General features: G+C 38.1%; 1 protein-coding gene across 4 annotated transcripts in view; it reads left to right on the top strand.

The window, feature by feature from the left end:
• LRCH2 (leucine rich repeats and calponin homology domain containing 2) overlaps window positions 1-12,836 on the top strand; it is a 48,008-nt gene extending 35,172 nt beyond the window's left edge. For 2 of the 4 annotated variants that reach the window (XM_065846100.2, XM_065846098.2), the window contains 6 exons: window positions 215-265; window positions 1,337-1,394; window positions 3,110-3,222; window positions 4,306-4,443; window positions 4,734-4,811; window positions 5,848-12,836. In XM_065846100.2, coding sequence (XP_065702172.1) covers window positions 215-265; window positions 1,337-1,394; window positions 3,110-3,222; window positions 4,306-4,443; window positions 4,734-4,811; window positions 5,848-5,967 — 558 coding nt within the window. In that variant the 3' untranslated portion in view covers window positions 5,968-12,836. The remainder of the gene's footprint in view (window positions 1-214; window positions 266-1,336; window positions 1,395-3,109; window positions 3,223-4,305; window positions 4,444-4,733; window positions 4,812-5,847) is intronic. The other 2 variants (XM_065846101.2, XM_065846099.2) reach the window with 1 other exon arrangement.
• The last annotated feature ends 7,395 nt before the right edge of the window (window positions 12,837-20,231 follow it).

The following is a 20,231-nucleotide window of genomic DNA, read 5'->3' as shown; positions in this document are numbered from 1 at the left end:
CACCTATCAAGCAGAGGTAATATAAAAGTAATATTCAACATAAACAGTGAACAGTGTTTCCTAGACTTACATATTTTTAAATTTAGTTGCTGCCAGTTTGTTGCGTACTTGACAAATGTTGTATGTCTCGTGTATTGTGTATTTCATAATTTCATGTTTCTTGTTAAATCATAATTTTCATTTTTATAATTTCATCTCTTTGATTTCTTTTTAGCAAGACAGTGATAATACTAATGTCTCCCCACAGTCTCCTGTGTCGTCTGAGGTACAAGTTTGTGGTTTTGTTTTTCATTCAACAGACATTTCCTTGTGTACGTTGCTTGTCACCAGGTTTTCCATGCAGATAAAGCTGTTCGTTTCCTTTGAAACTGCAATTAGAAATGTTTCATCATAATGAAAATTCAAAAATAGGTAGAAACTAGAGACATATTACAACTTGTTTTACCTTTCCAACTACTTGGTCTCTCCTAGACTTCGTCTTCGTCCCTGGTATGTAGAAAGGTGCATTGCTTTTTCTCCATTATCTTTCCTAATGAAAATAGCTAATAAAACAAAAATCAAATTTGTCCTATTTTGTAGGCGTCCCCTATGCACTAGCCATCCAGAGCATTTTAAGTAAAGCTTGTGGTTTAGTATTTTATATATCACAGGTAACCCAAAGGTGCTGGCAGTTCTTAGGCAATTTCATCCTTTACAGTTCTGGCTGTTGCCTTTGTGGAGCAGCCTGGCAGCTTCAGTCACTGGTTGTTTTCCTTTTGAAGTGAATGGCTGTGTAGTCTCGCTGTGGCTGCACCACACTACTGAGCTCTGAATAAAGCACACCAGAGGTTCTTTAACATTTCCACCTCATGTCAATAAGGAACTTGAGGGAGCAGAATGAGAACATCTCCCAAATGTAGTGAAGTGAGGTAAAATAAGGATATCTCGTGTACATACCAAATTACTGAGTGCATCTCTCTTTTTAGATGGTAAAATGAGAAAAACCTGATCTTTATAACTGGAAGCAAACATTTCTTAAGAAACACTTTGATGCTAAGCATTGGGAGCTGGCTTGGAAACCCTTTCACAGAATGGTTTGCAGTAGTCTGATCTGGCTTAGAGTAGATTTATTTAATCTGGTGCTGCTTTTCTTCCTCAGTAAGATGATGTTATCTGCATGTAGTGAGGTTACTTTAATTCAATTTATTTTGTACTGTCCTCTTCAAGAAAGTCTGATACAGATCAGCAGAAAGACTTCCTTTTCTTAGGCAAGAATAATTTAAAAATCTATCTTGATGGGAACAAAAGTTATTTCTTTTAATGAATGGAAGGAAATTGACTTTCTCTCTTTTAACAGGATTATGAAAGGACAGATAGTAACACTCATGGTCCATTTGGTCTCAAACCAAGGTCAGGTAAGCTGCTGTTCTCTAACATAGTATGATAGAGCAGATGTTTATTTCCCGGTCTGGAATAGATGGTTAGGCTAGCAAATGTATGAATTGGAATGAATATGAAGAGATGCCACAGTACAACAATCCACTCAGTGTACTTATCACAAGCATAGTACTGGGAAAGACAGAGACAGCTGCTTTGCCAAATGAATAGTTGAAAGTTCCCCAAGTTGCACAGTGATTTTTTTTTTTAATTAATTTTTCCCCCCCACCAATTTATTTTTAGCATATTTAGTCACTGTCAAGCAACAGAGAAACAGCGTACAACTGTTCTTGATACCTGATGGCTGTGGCAGGAGGGTTTCCAGAGAAGATCATTTTTATAATTTGTCCTATGAAAGGATGGTTTGAGCAGAGCTTTGCCAACAGTTTTATGGCTTAATGCTTCATTGCACCCTAGCCAAGACTCTGCTGTACCATCGTAAGGAAGTTCTATTGTCTAAAACAGACTTTATCCTCTAAAATCTAGGTAGAAATAATACAGGGTTTTTTGGGGGTTGGTGTTTTTTTTGTTTGTTTTTTTTTTTTTTTTTTGCAGTTAGTGTTTTGTTTGTAGGTGTCTTATGTGAATACTGGGTGTCAACAGTGTAAAGCAGTTTGGAAATGCCCTCTTCCAGTTAATACTGCTCTTCTCTGGTTTTAAGGGAACAGTCTTCGTGCAAATTCATTGAGAAAGAAATATCTGAACTCTCCAGTTTAATTTCATTTAGTGTTTATGGTAGCAAAGCTTGATTGTCAATACTATTAGTAGCTTGTTAGCCTGCAGTAGCAGAGTATGCCTGGCTCAGGTCATTGCAAGTGGCTTCTTCAGGACTTTTGAGTTGCTTGAGATTTGTAAGCAGTTGTGTGACCCTTCGGTGCCAGGTTAGTCGTGTGGACCAGGACGTGCCTGGCTGTGACCATTTAGAGGCTTCTGAGTTATCTACACTTCTGGCTGCAGGAAGGTGCAGATTTGATAGGAGGCAGCAGGCTCGTTAGGATTTCGCAGCTCATCTTTTCTCAGCAGTTGGCTTCCTAGGAGCCAGCTCACGTCTGTGAAATAGCAGCACCCCTTTCACTCAGTTCTAGGAAAGTGAATGGCATTTTGTTTCCTGGTTACAAGCCAAAAGGTGCTTCCATGGATACTGTTGGAAACATGCAAGTGCATTTTTTGGTATACAAACTACGTACTCTCATAATGTATAAAAACAGGTGTTACATAATTTTTAATTAGTTCTTTAATAAGCAATAACTGTTTCTGCTTATGCACACCTAACATATATATACGCACGCACATATGTTAAGTCTTTCATTGTAATTTATATCAGGGAGTTCTGTCCCGTGTTTTAGCCTCTGGGAAGACTTCATACACTAACAATACTTCTAGAGCTAGATTGCAAGATGTGCTTGGAAAAGTGCATATGGAGTGTATATCTCAAACTGATATTTGAATATTGAAGTAAATTCTTTCTCCATGTTTTCTAGTTACCCATTTGCACATAAGCAGTATGATCTGTGTATTTTGTCAGAAAGATAAATTTCATAGACAGCATGTTTTACATCCAAATACTTACATGTATTTGTTCTGAAAAGTTGTACAGCTTTTTTCCCTTTTTTTTAATCGTTGGTGGTAGATTTTTAGTCATTGCAGGTTTTCAATCTGAATTCTGAAAACTAACTTAACTAATGTTTTATAGCTTTCAGCCGTGCATCTCGCCAGGACTATGGTGCAGTGGATCCTGGATTTACAATGAGGAGGAAAATGGAGCATTTAAGGGAAGAAAGGGAACAAATAAGACAACTTCGCAATGTATGTACCATTATTTACTGTGTGAGGGCAGTGCATTTAGTTTGCTCTCTACCACAATTTAAACCTTTATAATAAAGGCCTGCAAATCATCACAGTTGTATGCGGACATCCTGTAGTGATCTTTCTTCCCAAGGAATCTAATGTAACAGGCTACACTGGCACTGGTTTTGTTATAATCAAAATACCAACCAGGAACTAAATGGGGTTTTTTAAGCTGGAAAATAAGTGCGATGAAAAATGATTATTTTTTAGGTTTCAGGTTTTGTAGGGAGACAATAAGTCTGCTGTTTGCTGTGTTTGCTGTTCCTTGTCTTGAGACTTGAAGAAAGATGGTCGTAGTCTCCTGGATAGCCAAATGCTTTTTGAGTGTATTAATAGAAGGTTGCTGCAAGTTCTACAATACTGAATGGGATCTAACTTTCAGATTTCCAGTAACTTGTTTTCTGTTTAGTTCTGTTGTCAAGATATTTGACAGTTGAAGTTAACTGTAAGTCACAGTAGCCGTGCTCTCCAGGGTGGTGCTAATGTGGGGTGTGACTTCTGTGAAGGCTGTTTCTGCCTTGTCTGGTTCACTTCCTGAGCAGTGAGGGTTTGTTGCGGGGTGGGAAGAAACATCCCCCGCTTCCCTTTTCTGTTGTGCAACCCAAGTGTGGGTACTTCTTGGGTACTCTTTCCTCAACCATTTGCACAAGTGAAATAACCATGCCCATAGTGGTTGTGTTCCCCTCTTTTTCCTTCCTTCTCCTTGTTAAATTGTCTATGATTTCAACCTGCAAATTCTGCAGAGTAACAGTTAATGAGGTATTCAACCTAACATTTGTCCTTAAATTCTGTGCCTTCCTGTAAATGATTAGTGAGTTCATTACATGGCTTTGGGAGATAAGTATCAAGGTAGTTGTTGGCTGAATGTCTTTCTCAATGTGAGAAAAGGATATTTGTATTCAGTAAAGTGTGTGCTGACTCCATTGACTTCACTTTAGTATCAAAATGTTCCTTTTAAAACGGAATGCTTTAAAATACACTGGATTTAAAATTAAAAATTAGTTAATGTTGAAACTAACTTACTTATGGACTTTTTAATAGAATCTTGAATCGAGGTTAAAAGTCATTTTGCCAGACGACATTGGAGCAGCCTTGATGGATGGAGTAGTTCTTTGCCATTTAGCCAATCACATAAGGCCACGTTCTGTTGCCAGCATTCATGTACCATCACCAGCAGTGGTAAGTCATTTATCTCACTTCTGTTGCATCTTACATGAAAGTAAACATTTGGAGTTTAATACTAAAATGTCATGAATCATGTTTACGATATTAATTGACTACATTCTTCACTTCAAGTTTTCTGCAGGAAGCATCAAACAAGGCTCAGCAATTTAGTTTAAGAGGTGTTTTCATACACTGAGTCTTCATAGAACTTGTTTTGAACGCAAAACAAGTGTTGCTGAGTTTGCATCAGAAATGTACAATCCTTCACGAATGTATGGTGAAGATCTAACATTCTGTCTTTACAGCCTAAACTCAGTATGGCAAAGTGCCGAAGAAATGTTGAAAACTTCCTTGATGCTTGTAAAAAATTGGGCGTTCCACAGGTATACTTTATTAACTAATTATTAATAACCGTAGAAAATGTCAGCAAATACTGAAGTTGGGATTTTGGGGGCTTAATTCAAGGAACAATAGTGATTATAACACTGACCAGGGAAGATGAGGATACGAAAAGAAGTCCTATTTCTAGCATATTGCCTGAACTTGAGGGAGCTATTTTATGGGTTTGTAGTCAGTTATTTACAGTAAGCATAATACTGACTTCCTTGTAAAATAAATTATCTAGACAAAAGAATGCGTGAGAGAGGATGATGTTGTAATATTTGAAAGTCTTGAGTTTAGCAACCCACTTTGGCATGAATTTCAGGGTCTACCTAGGAAAAAATCCTGCAATTACAGAACTATGTAGCGTGATTGATTAGCTGTCTCTTTTTTAGCATGACTGTAGTTGTAGCCTATTATTTGTGCTTCTACCCAAGTTCATCCTCTTACTTCCCTGTATGAGGGGAAGAAAACTAAAGATCAAATCATTTCCTGTATATTACAAGAGACAAAAAACTCCCTCAAGTCTTTAGTGGAAGAAGAAAACTAGCTAGTGGGTTTAGAAGGCTGGGTTACTGCTCTGCCACAGCTTCTGACTTCTGTCAGAAGTTAAGAGATGTGAAACCTGAATTAGATGTAATGCCAGGTTGTGGTTGGGAAAATTGTCCAGCTTGTGCTGAATTTTGAAGCTGAAAGGTGACTTTCTTGGGGAATGGCTTGTTACTGGGGACCCGGTCTATCAGCACTTCCAAGTTTTTCCACTGTCAGCTTGTTTGTCTTGTTCTGCTTATGAAAAGAAACAAAGTATTTGGCTTTATAAAATTAGCAGTCTTTTATGTATCTTCTGGTGTCATCATAGTGTAACACTTTATGCAGATCTTAGATATAGTTAGTTTGTGACTATTCTGTTCCTGTAGAGAATGGCAAGTGAAATTTAAGGCCAAAGTAATTTTCTACCCGAGTTCCTTCTAGTGTGTTTGTTACCCACTTTGAGGAAAAGTGAATGAAGCTTAATACATGTACCTCTTTGTTTTGCAGGAGAGACTTTGCTTGCCTCATCACATTCTGGAAGAACGGGGCCTGGTGAAGGTTGGCCTCACTGTTCAAGCACTGCTTGAATTGCCGGCGTTGAAAGTATCTCAGCTTTCCTCCGTGTGACATGACTTCCTGGAAGCCGGACAACTTAGGATTCGATCTGCTGATTTGCGTTGCTCTGAGGCAGTTCAGCTTCCTACATGGGAACATCCAAGCCATCAAAAACTAGTATCTGTCCAAGTGCTGTAGAGAGCCTTACTTTGGAATTGTATGTGAAAACCTTGGAGTCAGCTGACAGTTAAAAGAACATAATTATCCCTTTTTTTTTTTAATTGGGTGCACAAATAGATGGTGGTAGCATCAGATTCTCTTTCCAGTTAATTTAAAAGCTGCCATTTAACATCTCAGTGTTACAGTTAAATACTGGATTTATTTTCCTACATTGTAAATGTTGTTTGAATTATTTTACAAGTACAAAGCATGCCCCCCTCACTTTAATCTTTCAAGTCAATCATTTGATTTAAAGGTAAGACAAAAATATAACTATGGTATGATGGTAAAAATGCGAGCGACTGATCACTTGTAATCCACTTCCACCCTCTCAGAAAGCTTAATATTTGCATTCTTTATTTTTTGCACTCCTCATTGTAACTTACACACTTCTAACATTGCCAGTATTTAGTGTATGGTGGTTACACAAAACAATATACAATGGGAAAAGGACACATTTTATTGAGTTTTTTCCAGTCTTCTAGGTTGGTGCCAAATATTTTTTCAGTTGTACTGTAGATTGTTTACATGTGAAGTGCCTGTGTAATTGATAACTCTTAATAGTCTTAAACATTTTTGAAATTTCTTTGTTTAAAATAGATAAAATGGAAATTTTTAAATATTTTAATAGTTTTTTGTAAAATCGGTATGTGAAGATTTAAGTAATACTTCACATTTTTGATGTTGGGTGTTTTAAGTTTGCACAATTTAATTGGTTATTTTGTTGTCTAATAACTAGAAAATACTGTAAATACTTCTTATTTATGATATTTAATTTGATATACCTAATCACTTTCGGTTTAATGTATTGTTGGACAAAATCTGTCTACTTTTCTTTTTTTGGGACAAACAGATATACAGAGTAAGACATGAGGACTAGTGATACATACAGAGTAATTTAGGACATTTTGATAAAACTGCCAAAATCTCAGGTTTACGCTGTGACTTTCAGGATATTGTGTAACATTGCTCCCGATTTCATGACATTTTTAGAACAAGTGTATCCATGACTTAGTTAAGAAATATCAGTGTTTATCTTTTTAGTGTTTACAGCATGTGTTGTGTAATTTCCACAAGTGTGTCATAGCACACAAATCGGTTTGGACAGATGTCACTGTGCTGAGTCAGCCTTTTCTGGATAAATGTCAAAAAGGAAAGATTTTCACTGTTGGGGTTTTTTGAAACTTCTGAGTTCGTATTTGTTTGCTTCAGCAGCAATTCTGTGTTTTGAGAACATTCTGAAACCATACACAGCTGAGCTCTTCTCCAAACTAGTTGCAAATCATTGAATTATTTTAGTAATAAATCTGTTTGCATTAGTTTGTTCTTCATAAGTAGGTAACTCAATTAAAAAAAGTGCTGTCACAGGTTTTCAATTTCAGGCTAATTTAATTTCAATTGAGGAATATGTTTGCCAAGCATGTAATAAGAATTGATTCTGTTCTTTCCAATTGATGTGTAATATAATTCATAAAAGAATGGGGGAAAGGTTTTATTTACGCCTTACTTCATTTACTATAGTTGTTAAATTCAGTAGCTGAGAGCGAAAATAACCTTTTTCTGATGACAGTTTGGTTTTTGTTTCTTCCAAAAGATTTTTAGTTCTATTGAAACAAGCTGATTCATGTGTAATAGTTAAAAACCACTGTTAATTATGTAGTGTTTCTTAAAATACAGCTCATAACGAGTCTGCTGTACAACTTAATTCGCAGAGTCCTAGATGTAAATCTTGGGTTACATAAATGCTTGTTAAAGGAAGCTGGATTGCTTTGACCTTTGAAATATGGTATTTCAAATATCTCTAATTGTTTTTTAGATTATTCCCAGAATACTTATTTTAACAACTTCAGTCTCTATCTTTCATTAAATGCAGTATCTGAGAAGTCATGCTAAGACTAAAATGAAAAAGTAATATAATTCATTAAGCAAAATGCTTTTTGTCTGAAAAACGCAACCACTCAAAAAGAAGTCATTGTTTTTAAATTCCTTGATATAGTGCTTGGCAACAACAGTGAAGTTCTATTTCAGTATATTAGCCACAGAATTGCTGACTGTAAATTGTCACTTCCAGTTATTTGGCTTAAACTGATCTACACCACTATATCATGTTTAAATATGTTTTCTGATCTTTATTTTTTCCCTACTATAGCTAAATTTATAAACTTGTATCACAGTGTAAACATAGAGAATTCCAATGATGTAGCATGCCAGATGCTTACCAGATATTTTTAAGTGTAGCTTTTTTCTAAGTAACTTGAGAACTGGATATGAAATTAATGTACTCATTATAAACTGTGTCTCTGAAGTTGAAAACTACTAAAATAACTTTAGTACTCTGGAGTTCTTCCCACAAACTTGCTAGAAAGAGGCTTGCTTTGCTATTCACTGGACATTATTCTGACCTTTGTCAAGGTAGTGGAAAGGGTAATCATGATTCTTCCAGGGCTTCCTTTCTAGCATTGCAAAGACTACGACCTTCAGTCATCCTTAGGAGCAATCTGAGGAAAGGTCCACTGTGTCTGGATTAATCGTTTCTCATTTTTCTTTAGCTGCTTTTACAAATAATAATAAAAAAGGCTATTCCCATTGTGATTATTTTTTAAGGAGCAACTGCAAAACAATTTAATTTTAAAGCACCCTCTGGGAATTGTTGCTGTCTTCCCTGAACAAGAATTTGCCTTCTCTCCCCTTTTTCCCTTTCCATTTGATTCCCAGCATCTTCTTAGTTATTTTTGTTCTCAAATGCAGTGAGTTCACATTGCTCATTACTGCATGCCACTTTCCTCCTTCCTCTTTATTTTTTAAGAAATGACTCCAGGGGCATTGATGAACTACTGTGACTCCAGAACCCTGCTCCCAACATTTAGAATGTTTGAGATATCCATTTCCTATTTTGTGGATGTAATGTCATTACTTAGTATTTGGTATAGCTGTTATGATGCTTAAAAACAGAGGCCTGCCCCATTCCTGTTGTAGTCACTCAGTTTTTACTTTGGACATGAGGTCAACATTAAAAGTTTAGGAAACTGCGTTAAGTTTTCCTAATACACTTAAGAATGTCCCAGATACTCTGAAACTTGAAAACAGTGACATTAAAATAATTATTTTAAAGTGTGGCGACTTCCCCCACAGCATCTCACAAACACTTCACATCTGTTAGATAATAACGCTAATCCAGTGTGCTGGCTGGGGCACTGCTGGGAATGCAGAAAACACTCTGTACCCATGTCTCTGGAGGCCTTCCAAAAGAAGAACCAAGAACTAAAACTGTTGTAAAATATGGAGGAATACCTTTGAAACAATAAAGAGCTGTGACATGAGTCAGAAGAATTTCTGGGTAAAATCCTAGCTTCACTGAAGACAATGCAAGTTTTGCTCTTGACTTCAGTGAAGATTTGACCTTTTCATTCATGGAACACCTGAGGTGGAGACGATAGCAAAGCTGACTTAAACTTGGTTGATGTTAACAAAGCTTTAGTGTCAAATTCTTGACTAAAAATAGTGATCTCTGGTAAGTCAAAGGAAACTGTAAAATATTACACATTGATTTAATATGAATCTTCTGATATGCAGAATTAAGATGGTAGGAAAAAATGACTTTGAAGCACAGGTCTCATACTGGGGGAAGGGATGTCACCTCAGTAAAGTTGCAGGTGAGCACTGGCATCACTTACTGCACTAAAAACTTTATTTCAGGTATCTTAATGTTCAGCAGCAGTCTTCTGCAGATATTGACAGAAATCTGTAGCCAAATTCAAACAAAAAATGAAAAAGCAACTGTTTTCACTAAAAATGAATTCCCATGTGTCTCCTCAGTATTGAAGGATGAAAGTCTGGCACTTCTTCCTTCTGTTGCTTTTTGAAAGCCTATAGGAAAGGTACCTGTTGTGTGTAACACAACTGCACTCTGTTGGTTTGTCTCTGAATGGGTCTATATACCAATGGAGAGCTAAAGCACATTAATAATTCAACCGAAAGCAACTTATGGGAGTGTTTAGCACTTTCTGCACATAGATAATGCTGTAGTGGTAAATCAAATTTCTCTCCTCACTGAGGATGGCTAATGTATGTGTTCTTTACAAGAGGTACATTGTATTAAACAGTGACCTCTACTTGAAAAACAAAAGCAAATAAATAAAACATCACCCCCACTCACAAACCAGCTGAAATATTTCCTCTTTACAGGTGACTTTTTGGAATTTAAAAGTAAAAGCAGAAATGGGAAAGGCAGAGTATAGTTGTCCAAGGAGAGGGTGCTCCAAGTTGATTTCATGTTGAATCACTTCCCAGTGAAAAGCCTCTAGATTTACTAGAGACAGATGTTTTGTAGCTACTCCTGCTGAGGGAGGTGGATCCTTAAGTACATAGAGTTTTCCGTTGAGGTTACAATAACAAGAAATTGGGCATCTTTGTTTTCCCAAAGACTCTATATTTTGGGTAGCTCTATCCCAGTGCTGTGGATGTTGATTGTGCAGCAAACCTGGCCTTTTCCAAGCCCTGAGCAGGGCACCAAGCTGGTGCCATTGCTACTAACTGGTACCATTGGCACTGTCTAACTGGTGCCATTGGCACTAACTGATGCTATTGGCATTGTCCTCTGGCTTTGTGATGATGACACTGGTCTGTGTGGTGCAACTGGTGAAGGAAACACTGCCTTGCTCCATGCTGCTGCCTCCTTCTGCGCAGCCTGTGGAATTCTTCTGAGTAGATATTTGCAATCTAAGTAAAAATGCTAAGGAAAGTATAAGTTTACTTGAGAGTAATAGATAAGTAGATATTTACCAATATTTAACTTCCATTGGTGAAGAATGGAAGAGGAAGATTGTTCTAGGAGCTACAGAACTTCACTGATTGAAAATTGCACTAGGGCTTTTAACAGGTTAGTGTGTCACTTGTCCTCTCATGTGAGTGAACCAAAGGAGTGATGCTATTTCTTGTTCTATATGCAACACACTGGGATATATGTAAATCATTTACAAATGGAGGGAAAGGTGAACTGTATCTTTAATAGGGAAATCTACAGCGCAGGTCATTTTAGTAAATTAAATATGAAGGTTAAAAGTTCTTCCTGTGAAGAAAATTTCTGCTTATCTTGACTGTTAAAATAGAACATATGTGATTAACTGAGTTTTAGTTTAGGCTTGCTGCTGCACAGGACCCGTTCTGGTTCCTGTGTTTCTTAAGAAAATGCCACTTTGCTTTATATGTCTTCAAGTATTTCACATATTACAATTCTGACAACATATTATGTTAAAATTGTGGTTATATGCAGTATTTGTTCCCTGATTGGTTTTGACTGGTTTTTTTATCTTATAACTTGGGAGGCAAAAACGCTATAAGCTACCTGTTTAATTTCTATGGAAGGAATACAAGTTTTTATAAAAATGACATCCATCATTTTATAGCCTACTACATTTTCAAGGAAGACTTTTTAATGTGGTTTTGTTTGTTGTTTTTTGGGTTGGTTTGTTCGTTTATTTTCAAGCCCATTTTAGAATCCTAATCTTAAACAAACCCAAAAGATCTTTCCAGGACTATGTTAGTATCTTAGCAAACATTGAAGAAGAAAAATAATAGCTCAAATTTTATAGTTTTGGGAGACTTTCCATTTTGGCAGTGTTAGATTTACAGTTGGACTTGATGACCTTAAATGTCTTTTCCAACCAAAATGATTTTATGACTTCAGTCAAACAAGAATTTCCTTCAATAGTTTTGTAACTGAACTACAACACAAAGCCAATGAGGATTTCCTCACTTTTTTCAAATTGTGTGAAATAAGGTAAATGCGACACTTCTTTTCACAATAGTTTTATGAAGGCTGATTGTGAAATAGCGTTTCTTGGGAAATAATCACAAGGACATGTTTTGTTTCATTTTTAAATACGAGTGAATCAGTGAAATCTTTCTGGAATTGCTATGTTTGTTTAGGATTTGATGGTGCTGTTCCTGGCATGGGAACTCCTGTTGTTCAGTATTAAATGATTTCTGGAGCATGTGCAAGATGGTGCTCTTGCCATGCAAACGGTCATAGGGTTGTGTTTACGGAGTTGATGTGTTAAGTAAGCATTGGTGCAAGTGGGGGAATCCCCAGCTGCTGGTCTCTCTTGCACCAGCAGATACTGCAAGGCTTGGATTCCTGTGAGGGGACACACACAGGCGTTGCAAAAGGGGGTTTTGGTGGATTACGTTGGGAATAATGTGAATACTTTTTGCTACTAGGTAACGTGTAGAACAAGAAAACTGTGATTGCTTTACGGTTATCATTCAGTTGGTATTCAGTTATTTTATTTCGTAACTGGTGATTATAAAACTCAGAAAATGGAATGTAACCAAATGATCAATGTGTAAATGTGTGCAGGATGTGACAGAAGTAGTTCTGAGGCACAGTTGGAGAGTGATCATTTAAAAATAGATGTTTAAATTGTGTATATACTTGCAACATCTTTGATAGTGCATTTTAATTCATTTTGCATTTCATGTTCTTGTAAAGTGCATCTTCCGCACTTCTGAAGATTGTCTACTTGTACAATACTGTATTAAGTCTTTTTTCAGGACTTCCATTATTGCTGGAGCTTCCAACATATGTTTCTTTTGAAAAATGTTCCTACTGTTATTTTTTTGTAAATAGTTTTTTTGTATTAAATTTGCATGGATAAAACCCACACTTCCAAAAACAGTGTACATACTCTGTGTATAAAATACAAACTATTTCATAACTTTAATGTAGTCAAGTTATTCAATTTGATTTCACTTCAGTTTTTATATACTTGTAGTAAAGAATGAGAATTTGTTGTATGTACTTTCAAACATCTGTGTTGCCATTTTGATAAGTGACCTGCCTCATTACGTGTCAGGAAACACGTTGTTTTATAGTGACAAACAAAAGAAATGTTAGCTCTTCTTCCAGGGAAATATGGGATACCTTTACATACAAAGTATGTTAGAACTTGGGTTTTGACCAACAGAGACTTCAGTGGTGAGAATACGTGAAGATAAAGATGCCTTCACTTGTAGCAGGGTCTTTATACATGTACGCACTTTCCTGTCTTACACCACGTGAAAAACACCCAGTATCTTGTAGCATATATATTTGGAACAACATACATAGGTTTTTGAATCTTGCTGAAAATAAGGTCAATCCAGTAAGGAAAATCCTTCTGTCAGAGTGGATCTGCTTCACCCCATTCCCTAGGTTGGGTCTGGCAATGGCCCAGGTCACCGTTGGGTGGTTCGCAGTCACTGGTTGCTAGATCCAGCACGGGGGAAACAGAACTGCCAGGTTTTGGAGCTGTAGTTAAGTTAGGTCATTCAAATTAGGTTAAAATAGAATTTTATATGATGAAATTGACTTTACCTTAATTTCCTTCCATTTATTTAAAGAGAGGGACAATTATTAAAACTGAAGATTGAAAGTAAATAGTCTCTTTTGAGAGATGTTTTTCCCTGTGCGACTTTTCTTTCTGCACCTGCACACACCCAACTGCTCTTTGTTTCCTACACATTAATGTAAAGCAGTAATTGAGGAACAGCATTACAAAGAAAGGGAACACCAGCCCTTGACAAAGACATCAAAATGGTTGAGACTCTTTGGGGGTTTTTTTGCAGTTATGGATGAGGGTTTGTGGTTGAAATGTTCTGGGAGTCTGTTGTTCAGTTTCCATCTATAAAGAAAACTTTCTTGTTATGAAAAGGCCTTTCAGGTCTGCAAGGGGAGTGGTGCCACATGCTGCCTCTGTTCCAGGCTGGGCTCCATGAACTGGGAGATTCCCGTCTGTCCCTGATCCTCTTCATGGGGCAGGTCCCTGCTGAATAAGGAAAGTGGTGTAAGCAGAAAACAAAAATCTGCAGTTTCCACGTGACATATATGGAGAGAAATGTAAAATTCATGAAGCTTTTTAGTAGCGCTTGGTACGTTTGATAGGAGTACCACAAACAAACATGTTTCTTTAGAGTATCATCTGTGGATAACGTGGCTCAGACATGGACATTTTCACCGAGTCATGAGGTGTTCCAAGTTTTGTAAAGCGCAGGCTCCAGCTATAAACAGAACATAGATGGTTTACACCACCTGCCTTGGTAAAGGTGGATTTGAGAACTCATGGCACTGAATACGTTTGATTAGATCTTTATTGCAGGGCTTCCCCCAGCCAGCAGTTCTTAGGTCCATATACGCCTTGCTGACTGTGGCAACTGTCACACTGAGCTCATGCAGCATCTATTTCTTAAAGACAGTGAATTACTGTGAAATAGATCTATTTTATTTTCTGTTCAAGTTTGAAATCTGCATCTCCCTCCGTAGTCTGTCAGGTGCCTGCGATATATGTTCTTGTGCTGTGTTTGCTTTTCTAGTCTCTCCTCAGTGTCCTGCTGACAGCCTAGTCAGACATCTTGCATTGCTTAAGGTTCATTGTTATGACTGTTGCCTTTTAACTTTCCTCTCGGATTAAGATATGTCTACACCAGTGATGGATAGAACTGCAGTGCCCCAGGCTAGCATTGCGGTTCTGATACTCTCAGTTTGTGGAAACTGTGGGAGTTTTGAAAAAAGAGAGTCCTCATCCATGGTTTGACAGAATTCTCCTGTTTCTAGTTCTGTGTTGAAGCACATTCATCGGGTACTCTGGCTACAAATATCATTCCAATGGCTGTTAGAACCCTTCCAAGAATATTTTTTTCAAAGTTTGAAGTAATGTTGCAATGATTTCAGCAGATTAAACCTATTTGCAAAATGTGAATATAATTATTTGTGGGTTTAATTAGTTAGGCCTCATTAATAATGGAAATCTCATGCTAATAATATTCTGATTATGTAGCCAAAGAGCAGATTATAATATGAGTATCTGATTTTCACAGCTATAACACATATCATTCAGAAATGAACGATGCATAGGTCAGCACAATAGCTCGTAGCTACTAGTAAGTGCAATATAAGAAGAATACAATGTTAACTTTTCTGAAATTCACAGGTGATTGTTGGAGGTTTCACTTGGTATCATCTTAACATCGTTTTCATTATAGTGGGGAAGTGGACCAACTAGGCTGTATGTGAAACTTCTGTAGGCTCTTTTTAGCTAACATTTAAATGTGGCCAACTTACTGGAACACTTGTATTTTTCAGCAACTCAATAAACATCTATCTTTGGAGTACTATAATTGTGGCTTTATTATAATTATTTCATTACCAGAATGAAATAATTCTCATGATGCTTTTCATTTATACATAGAGATACAGTGTGTCTCTGTGATCTCTAGATCAATAATCACAAGTTGGAGAAATGATCAGCTGGTTACCCAGGGAAAACCATGTGTTCTGTGTTAAGCTGATCCTGTGGCACCTCTGCTTACAGACCTGGTTCTCTTGCAACATCTGTGATAAAGAATCACCTCTACTACTATGTCTGTAGGAGGAAGATAAACTAATTTTGTGTCTAAGAATGCACTTGTGGGACTGTATATTGTTGCTACCACCTTAGCACACAGAAAGTTCATATCAGCACAGGGACTGCAGGGGCCACCACTTTTTGCATCTTTGTTGTGATATCTTTCCATCCTACTTGCTCGTGGCATCGTTTTCCTCTCTATATAGGAAAGTCTATTGAAGGTGGTTGTCGAAGGTCTTGGAGCTCGTTGCTCCAATGAGTTTAAGGTGTGAACCTTCCAGGGGACCATCTTCTCCCTTCCACTCGTCCTTTCACAGGAGGTGGCCCCAGTGCCAGTGGTCAGTTTTTTTGCTAAGTGGCATATTGCTATTTTATCTTTGATGAAACTGTCAGAGCTACATTTCCTGCTCTTCAGCATTACAGAAAGGCTCGTTGCTTTTTCTCTTAATGCATTTACAGATATTTTTCTGCTCCAGGGTTACTGTTTTTTAAAATCCTTCTGCAGCTTCAGTGAGAAATACTGATATCTTAATTGTAAATGCTAATTTATGTTAATAAGAATATGACATTCCAGATAGACAGGTATGAATTCATGAGTTGATCAGAAATTGTTCATTTCAGCCACTTGTTTTCAATCTCCAGAATCTCTTTTTCTCCTATAATCAGAAGAAGAAGAAAAGTAAAGCACCAGCAAACACTACACTTCCGAGCGCAAGCTTCAAGTGCATGAACTACCAAAAAAATAATTGATAAGACAAACCATCCCACACTGCTTGTGTTCTCCAGTCCCTAAGAAACTCTAGCAAAAGAAGAGAGGGTTACCTCTGAAAATCTTCAGTGAAATCATTTAGAAATGGGTCAGTAGTATTGAATTCAGTCACAGATAATGCTTGTTGGAGCTATTCTCCACTCATCATCGAGGGATGTATTGAGCTTGCACATTCCACTGTGTACTGAACTGATAAGTTCAGTCTGTGCTTTCTCCAGTAAGTTTGAGGTACTGCTGCCAACCGTGATAACTTTGTGATTTTTGGCTCAAGCAACGTAAATTCTGTTTCCCAGGAATATCAGTTAAATTGTGATTATGTTGTTTCTGGTGAAATGATGGGGGAATTATCAGTTTCCTTCCTCCTGTCTTTGCTAACGAAGGATTGCAAAACAGGAGAGGTTGTAGATAGAATTATTATTCTTGGACCCTCCCACACTGAATCAAGCATTATTTATTACCCAATATTCTTGCCCCTCTGTGAGTAGTCCCATGCTTGCATGTTGATCCATTATTTTCATGCAGGCTCCTTTTGAGACGTGCTGTTTTCAATAAGTTGCATTAATGTTTTGTTCGAAGTTCTTTCATTGCAAATTTAAGATTTGTTTGATGCATAAATTGAAATGTCAAACTTTGTTGTAGTTAGGAAAAAGTACCTGATTCTTTCAGGATTTATGTGTCCCAAGATGGAGAGATAACTTCACTTCATACAGTTAAATTGTTTGGCCTTTCAGATATCAACAAACAACATGAAATTCTGTTTTAACTAAAAGCAAACTCAGAGTTGCCATAATGTGCTTTGAAGGCAGCTATAAAAACCAACAGATCTTATCAGTTCTGTTCCTGCAGGTACAGATAAAGAAAGCAGGCTTTCTCCATCTGTTTTTTCTCACTTGGACTTTTACATAAAGCAAGAAAACTTTATGCATGGAAGGTTAAATTTAATTCATCTAGGAATTTTTTTAAACCGAGATTTATTTTGTTGGGGTTTTTGTTCGTTGTTTTTGTATGGTTTGGGGTTTTAAGCAGCAACAAATTCATGTCTGGATGGACCCAATATCAAATTGGTAAAAACATGCAGGTATTTTTAACTTTCTGATGGACCACATTTGTTTGATAATGGTGTGGCTTGAATTCTCCTGTGATCACTCCCGAGCGCAGGTCGTGTTCTGCCTACGGACATTGAACCCCCTTTATTGCGGTAGTAGAGGACTGTTCTGCACTCTGATCTCCTGGAGTACACAGCATCCTGCCATTTGTCAATTTGTCATCTTGTTTATACAAAATGCCTTTGCTTGATGCCACCGAAGCTGCTACCCTTGCAAGCTTATAAACATGAAAAACAAGCAAAAGAAGTGGAACTGACATGCAGTTAAATAATGCATCTGGGTAGGGGTCAGGGCCACCTGAAGATTTTCAGTTCTCCATCAGCTTCCAGCAGTGTTGCCAAGTTTCGCTACAGTCTCAGCATCCCTTCACCTCCTCTCCAAACTGGGTGAGCTCCATACCTGCCTCCTCTACAATCCTGACCTCAGCGAAGTCTAGGGCTTGCTCTAGGGCTACAATTTAAAAACCAGTTGCCTGACTATTAGTGTGTTTGACCCACCTCTGCCCAGGAGGTTGGACTTAGACAATCTCCTGAGATCCATTCCAGCTGTTCTGCTCTGGCTGGCAGGCATCAGCTGTGAGCATCTCTCTGCTCTGTGAGATCTGAGTGTGTGCCCTGCTTACTGGCTCAGGGGCTCCCAAGGACAGGGCCTTGGGAACAGCTGGCCAGCCAGCAGACTTTAGACAGCTGTTGGAGGATGGTTTGTGCCAAATCCAGTGACCTTTTTTTTTTAGGGACATGGATGGAGACAACACAGGTGCTCCTGTCAGCTGGCAGAACAGAGGGTGAGATGTTTCTTTGCAAGTAACTATGCTCTGACGTTTCCAAAATGAACAGCTGGATTTATATGAAAATGTATCTCTATTGCTGTTTAATTTGCCAGGCATGCTGTAATTTTGATGGACCAAAGGAATCCAAAGGCACTTTTGCCCTGCCCCTCATCACACTGTTAAGCTCACAGTTTTGAGGGGACAGTTCATGTGTTGTGGTGCCATGAAAAGTACACGCAAAAAGTGCTGCTGCAAGCCAGACATTTTTTAAACAATGTATGAGACAAATTTTGAACCAAAATATGGCATTTGAAATGAGGCTGTCAAAAGTGATTAAGGGTGGGGAGAAATATGCTTGCCTTTTTTTTTTTTTCCTTTTGTTCTTCCCCGCAGTGGGAAGGAAACAGTTGTATTCTGGTGAGTGGTCCTTCCCAGTGGGAGGAATTTCTGAATTCTGATGAACGTTTTTTGTGCCAGACATTCACAAGCTGAAAACCTGAAAGTATGGGAAAATTCATTTTATACTTGGTATTCTCAAACTGGAGGGACAGATGCTGTGGGCTGGAAGATAAGCCAAGGCAGTTTCCCTTGGGAGCTGTGGCTTGTTTGCTTCCTCTGGAGCAACCTCCCTGTTGCGCTGGGCAGCCCTCTCTCTTCTCCCTCCATCCCCTTCTCCTCTCCACCAGTGCACACACAACCATTCCAGTGTCCCCAGTGCTCTCCCCTTGCCCACAGTGGCCCCTCTGCCCAAGGTGTGGTGGGCACCAGGCTGAACCAGCAGCTTTTGGCCCAGCAGAGACGGAGAGAACCTCTGCCCATTGCTACCTGCAATCCCAGCCTGTGTTGTTAAAGGCAACCTCCTGGAGCAGTGACCATGTCAATAGTTGTCCTGCTTATCCTGTTTCTGACAATACACAGGTTTTCTTCAAACCCTATTTATTTAAATATAGTTTGGTTTATAATGAGCCATATCATGGTTTGGGCTGAGACAGCACATGGATCAAGGCACTTCATGTCCTGAGGGACCAAGTGGGAGGTATGACTTCACTGAGGAAACATCAGAGAGTGTCTCTGTTCCCGTGTTCCCAGGGGCCTTTTGCAGAGGCAGTTGGTGTAAGACAGGGAGATGCTTCAGAAGAAGCCAGCTCTTCAAGATTCAGGGTTATAACTGGATTAAAAGCATGTTGTAATGTCACTATTCAGTCAGCTTGTGAGGAATTGAGGAACATGTAACTCATTTTCAGAAGAGTGTGGATTGCTGCACTAAGTTTGAGGAATGTCTCTTACAAAAGCAGACATACTACTGAGATATTTCTATTAAAATAATTATTTTTGTTTCCTCTATTGAATCTTCCTCTGCCAGCTGAAATCCATCTTATAAGTGGCAGTTAACATGTTGATTGAAAGATTTATTAGCATGTTTCTTAGAGCCTGTTGAAATATTCTTTTCTTGATGTACATCTTTATAGTATTACTCAAATGTACTAAGTAAACTTTGTGTTGTTAGGGCTTGCCCTACATTATTGAGCAAAGCACCAGTGAAAGTCAGAGAATGGAACAAGTAGGAAATAACATGATGATCTTTGGGCTTAATCCTACACACCCAGAAGTGCCTCTACCCTTAGGAGTTCTCTGTTTCTCAAGTTAGACTTAACATGTTAGGTATTAGCCAATGTTTTTCTATGCAACATGCCCAAGCAGTTTTTAAACATGTTGAGTACTGCCTGCAAGGTGAAACTGTGGCAAATGCTAGTTCTTTCCTACCAGTAACTGATCTCCTATTAAGCTATGCCAGATGGGGTTTATTTTGGGAGGTTGCACTGCCTCTAACAGTGTCTTATCCTGAGAAATGCAATAGGAGAACTGAATTGTTTTAATTAAGAATCACGCGCTCTCCTGTTTTTCCTCATCTTGCATGTTGGATATAAACTTTATCACAGCAAATGTGATAATTTACCTCAGTGAGGGTAAACAGTGAATTTGTTGCAAAACCCTGGCAGGGTGAGAACAGCTTCTCATGGTGAGGTGCTGTGCTCTGGTCTCCTGCTGAGAGCTGGAATGGGGAGCGCTTTCCAAAACCTTGGCTTGCAGCA

This window comes from Patagioenas fasciata, chromosome 11 (genome assembly GCF_037038585.1).
Source record: "Patagioenas fasciata isolate bPatFas1 chromosome 11, bPatFas1.hap1, whole genome shotgun sequence".
NCBI classification, from domain to species: domain Eukaryota; kingdom Metazoa; phylum Chordata; class Aves; order Columbiformes; family Columbidae; genus Patagioenas; species Patagioenas fasciata.
The sequence above is the reverse complement of the archived record's forward strand: the minus strand, read 5'-3'. Positions and strand labels throughout refer to the sequence as shown.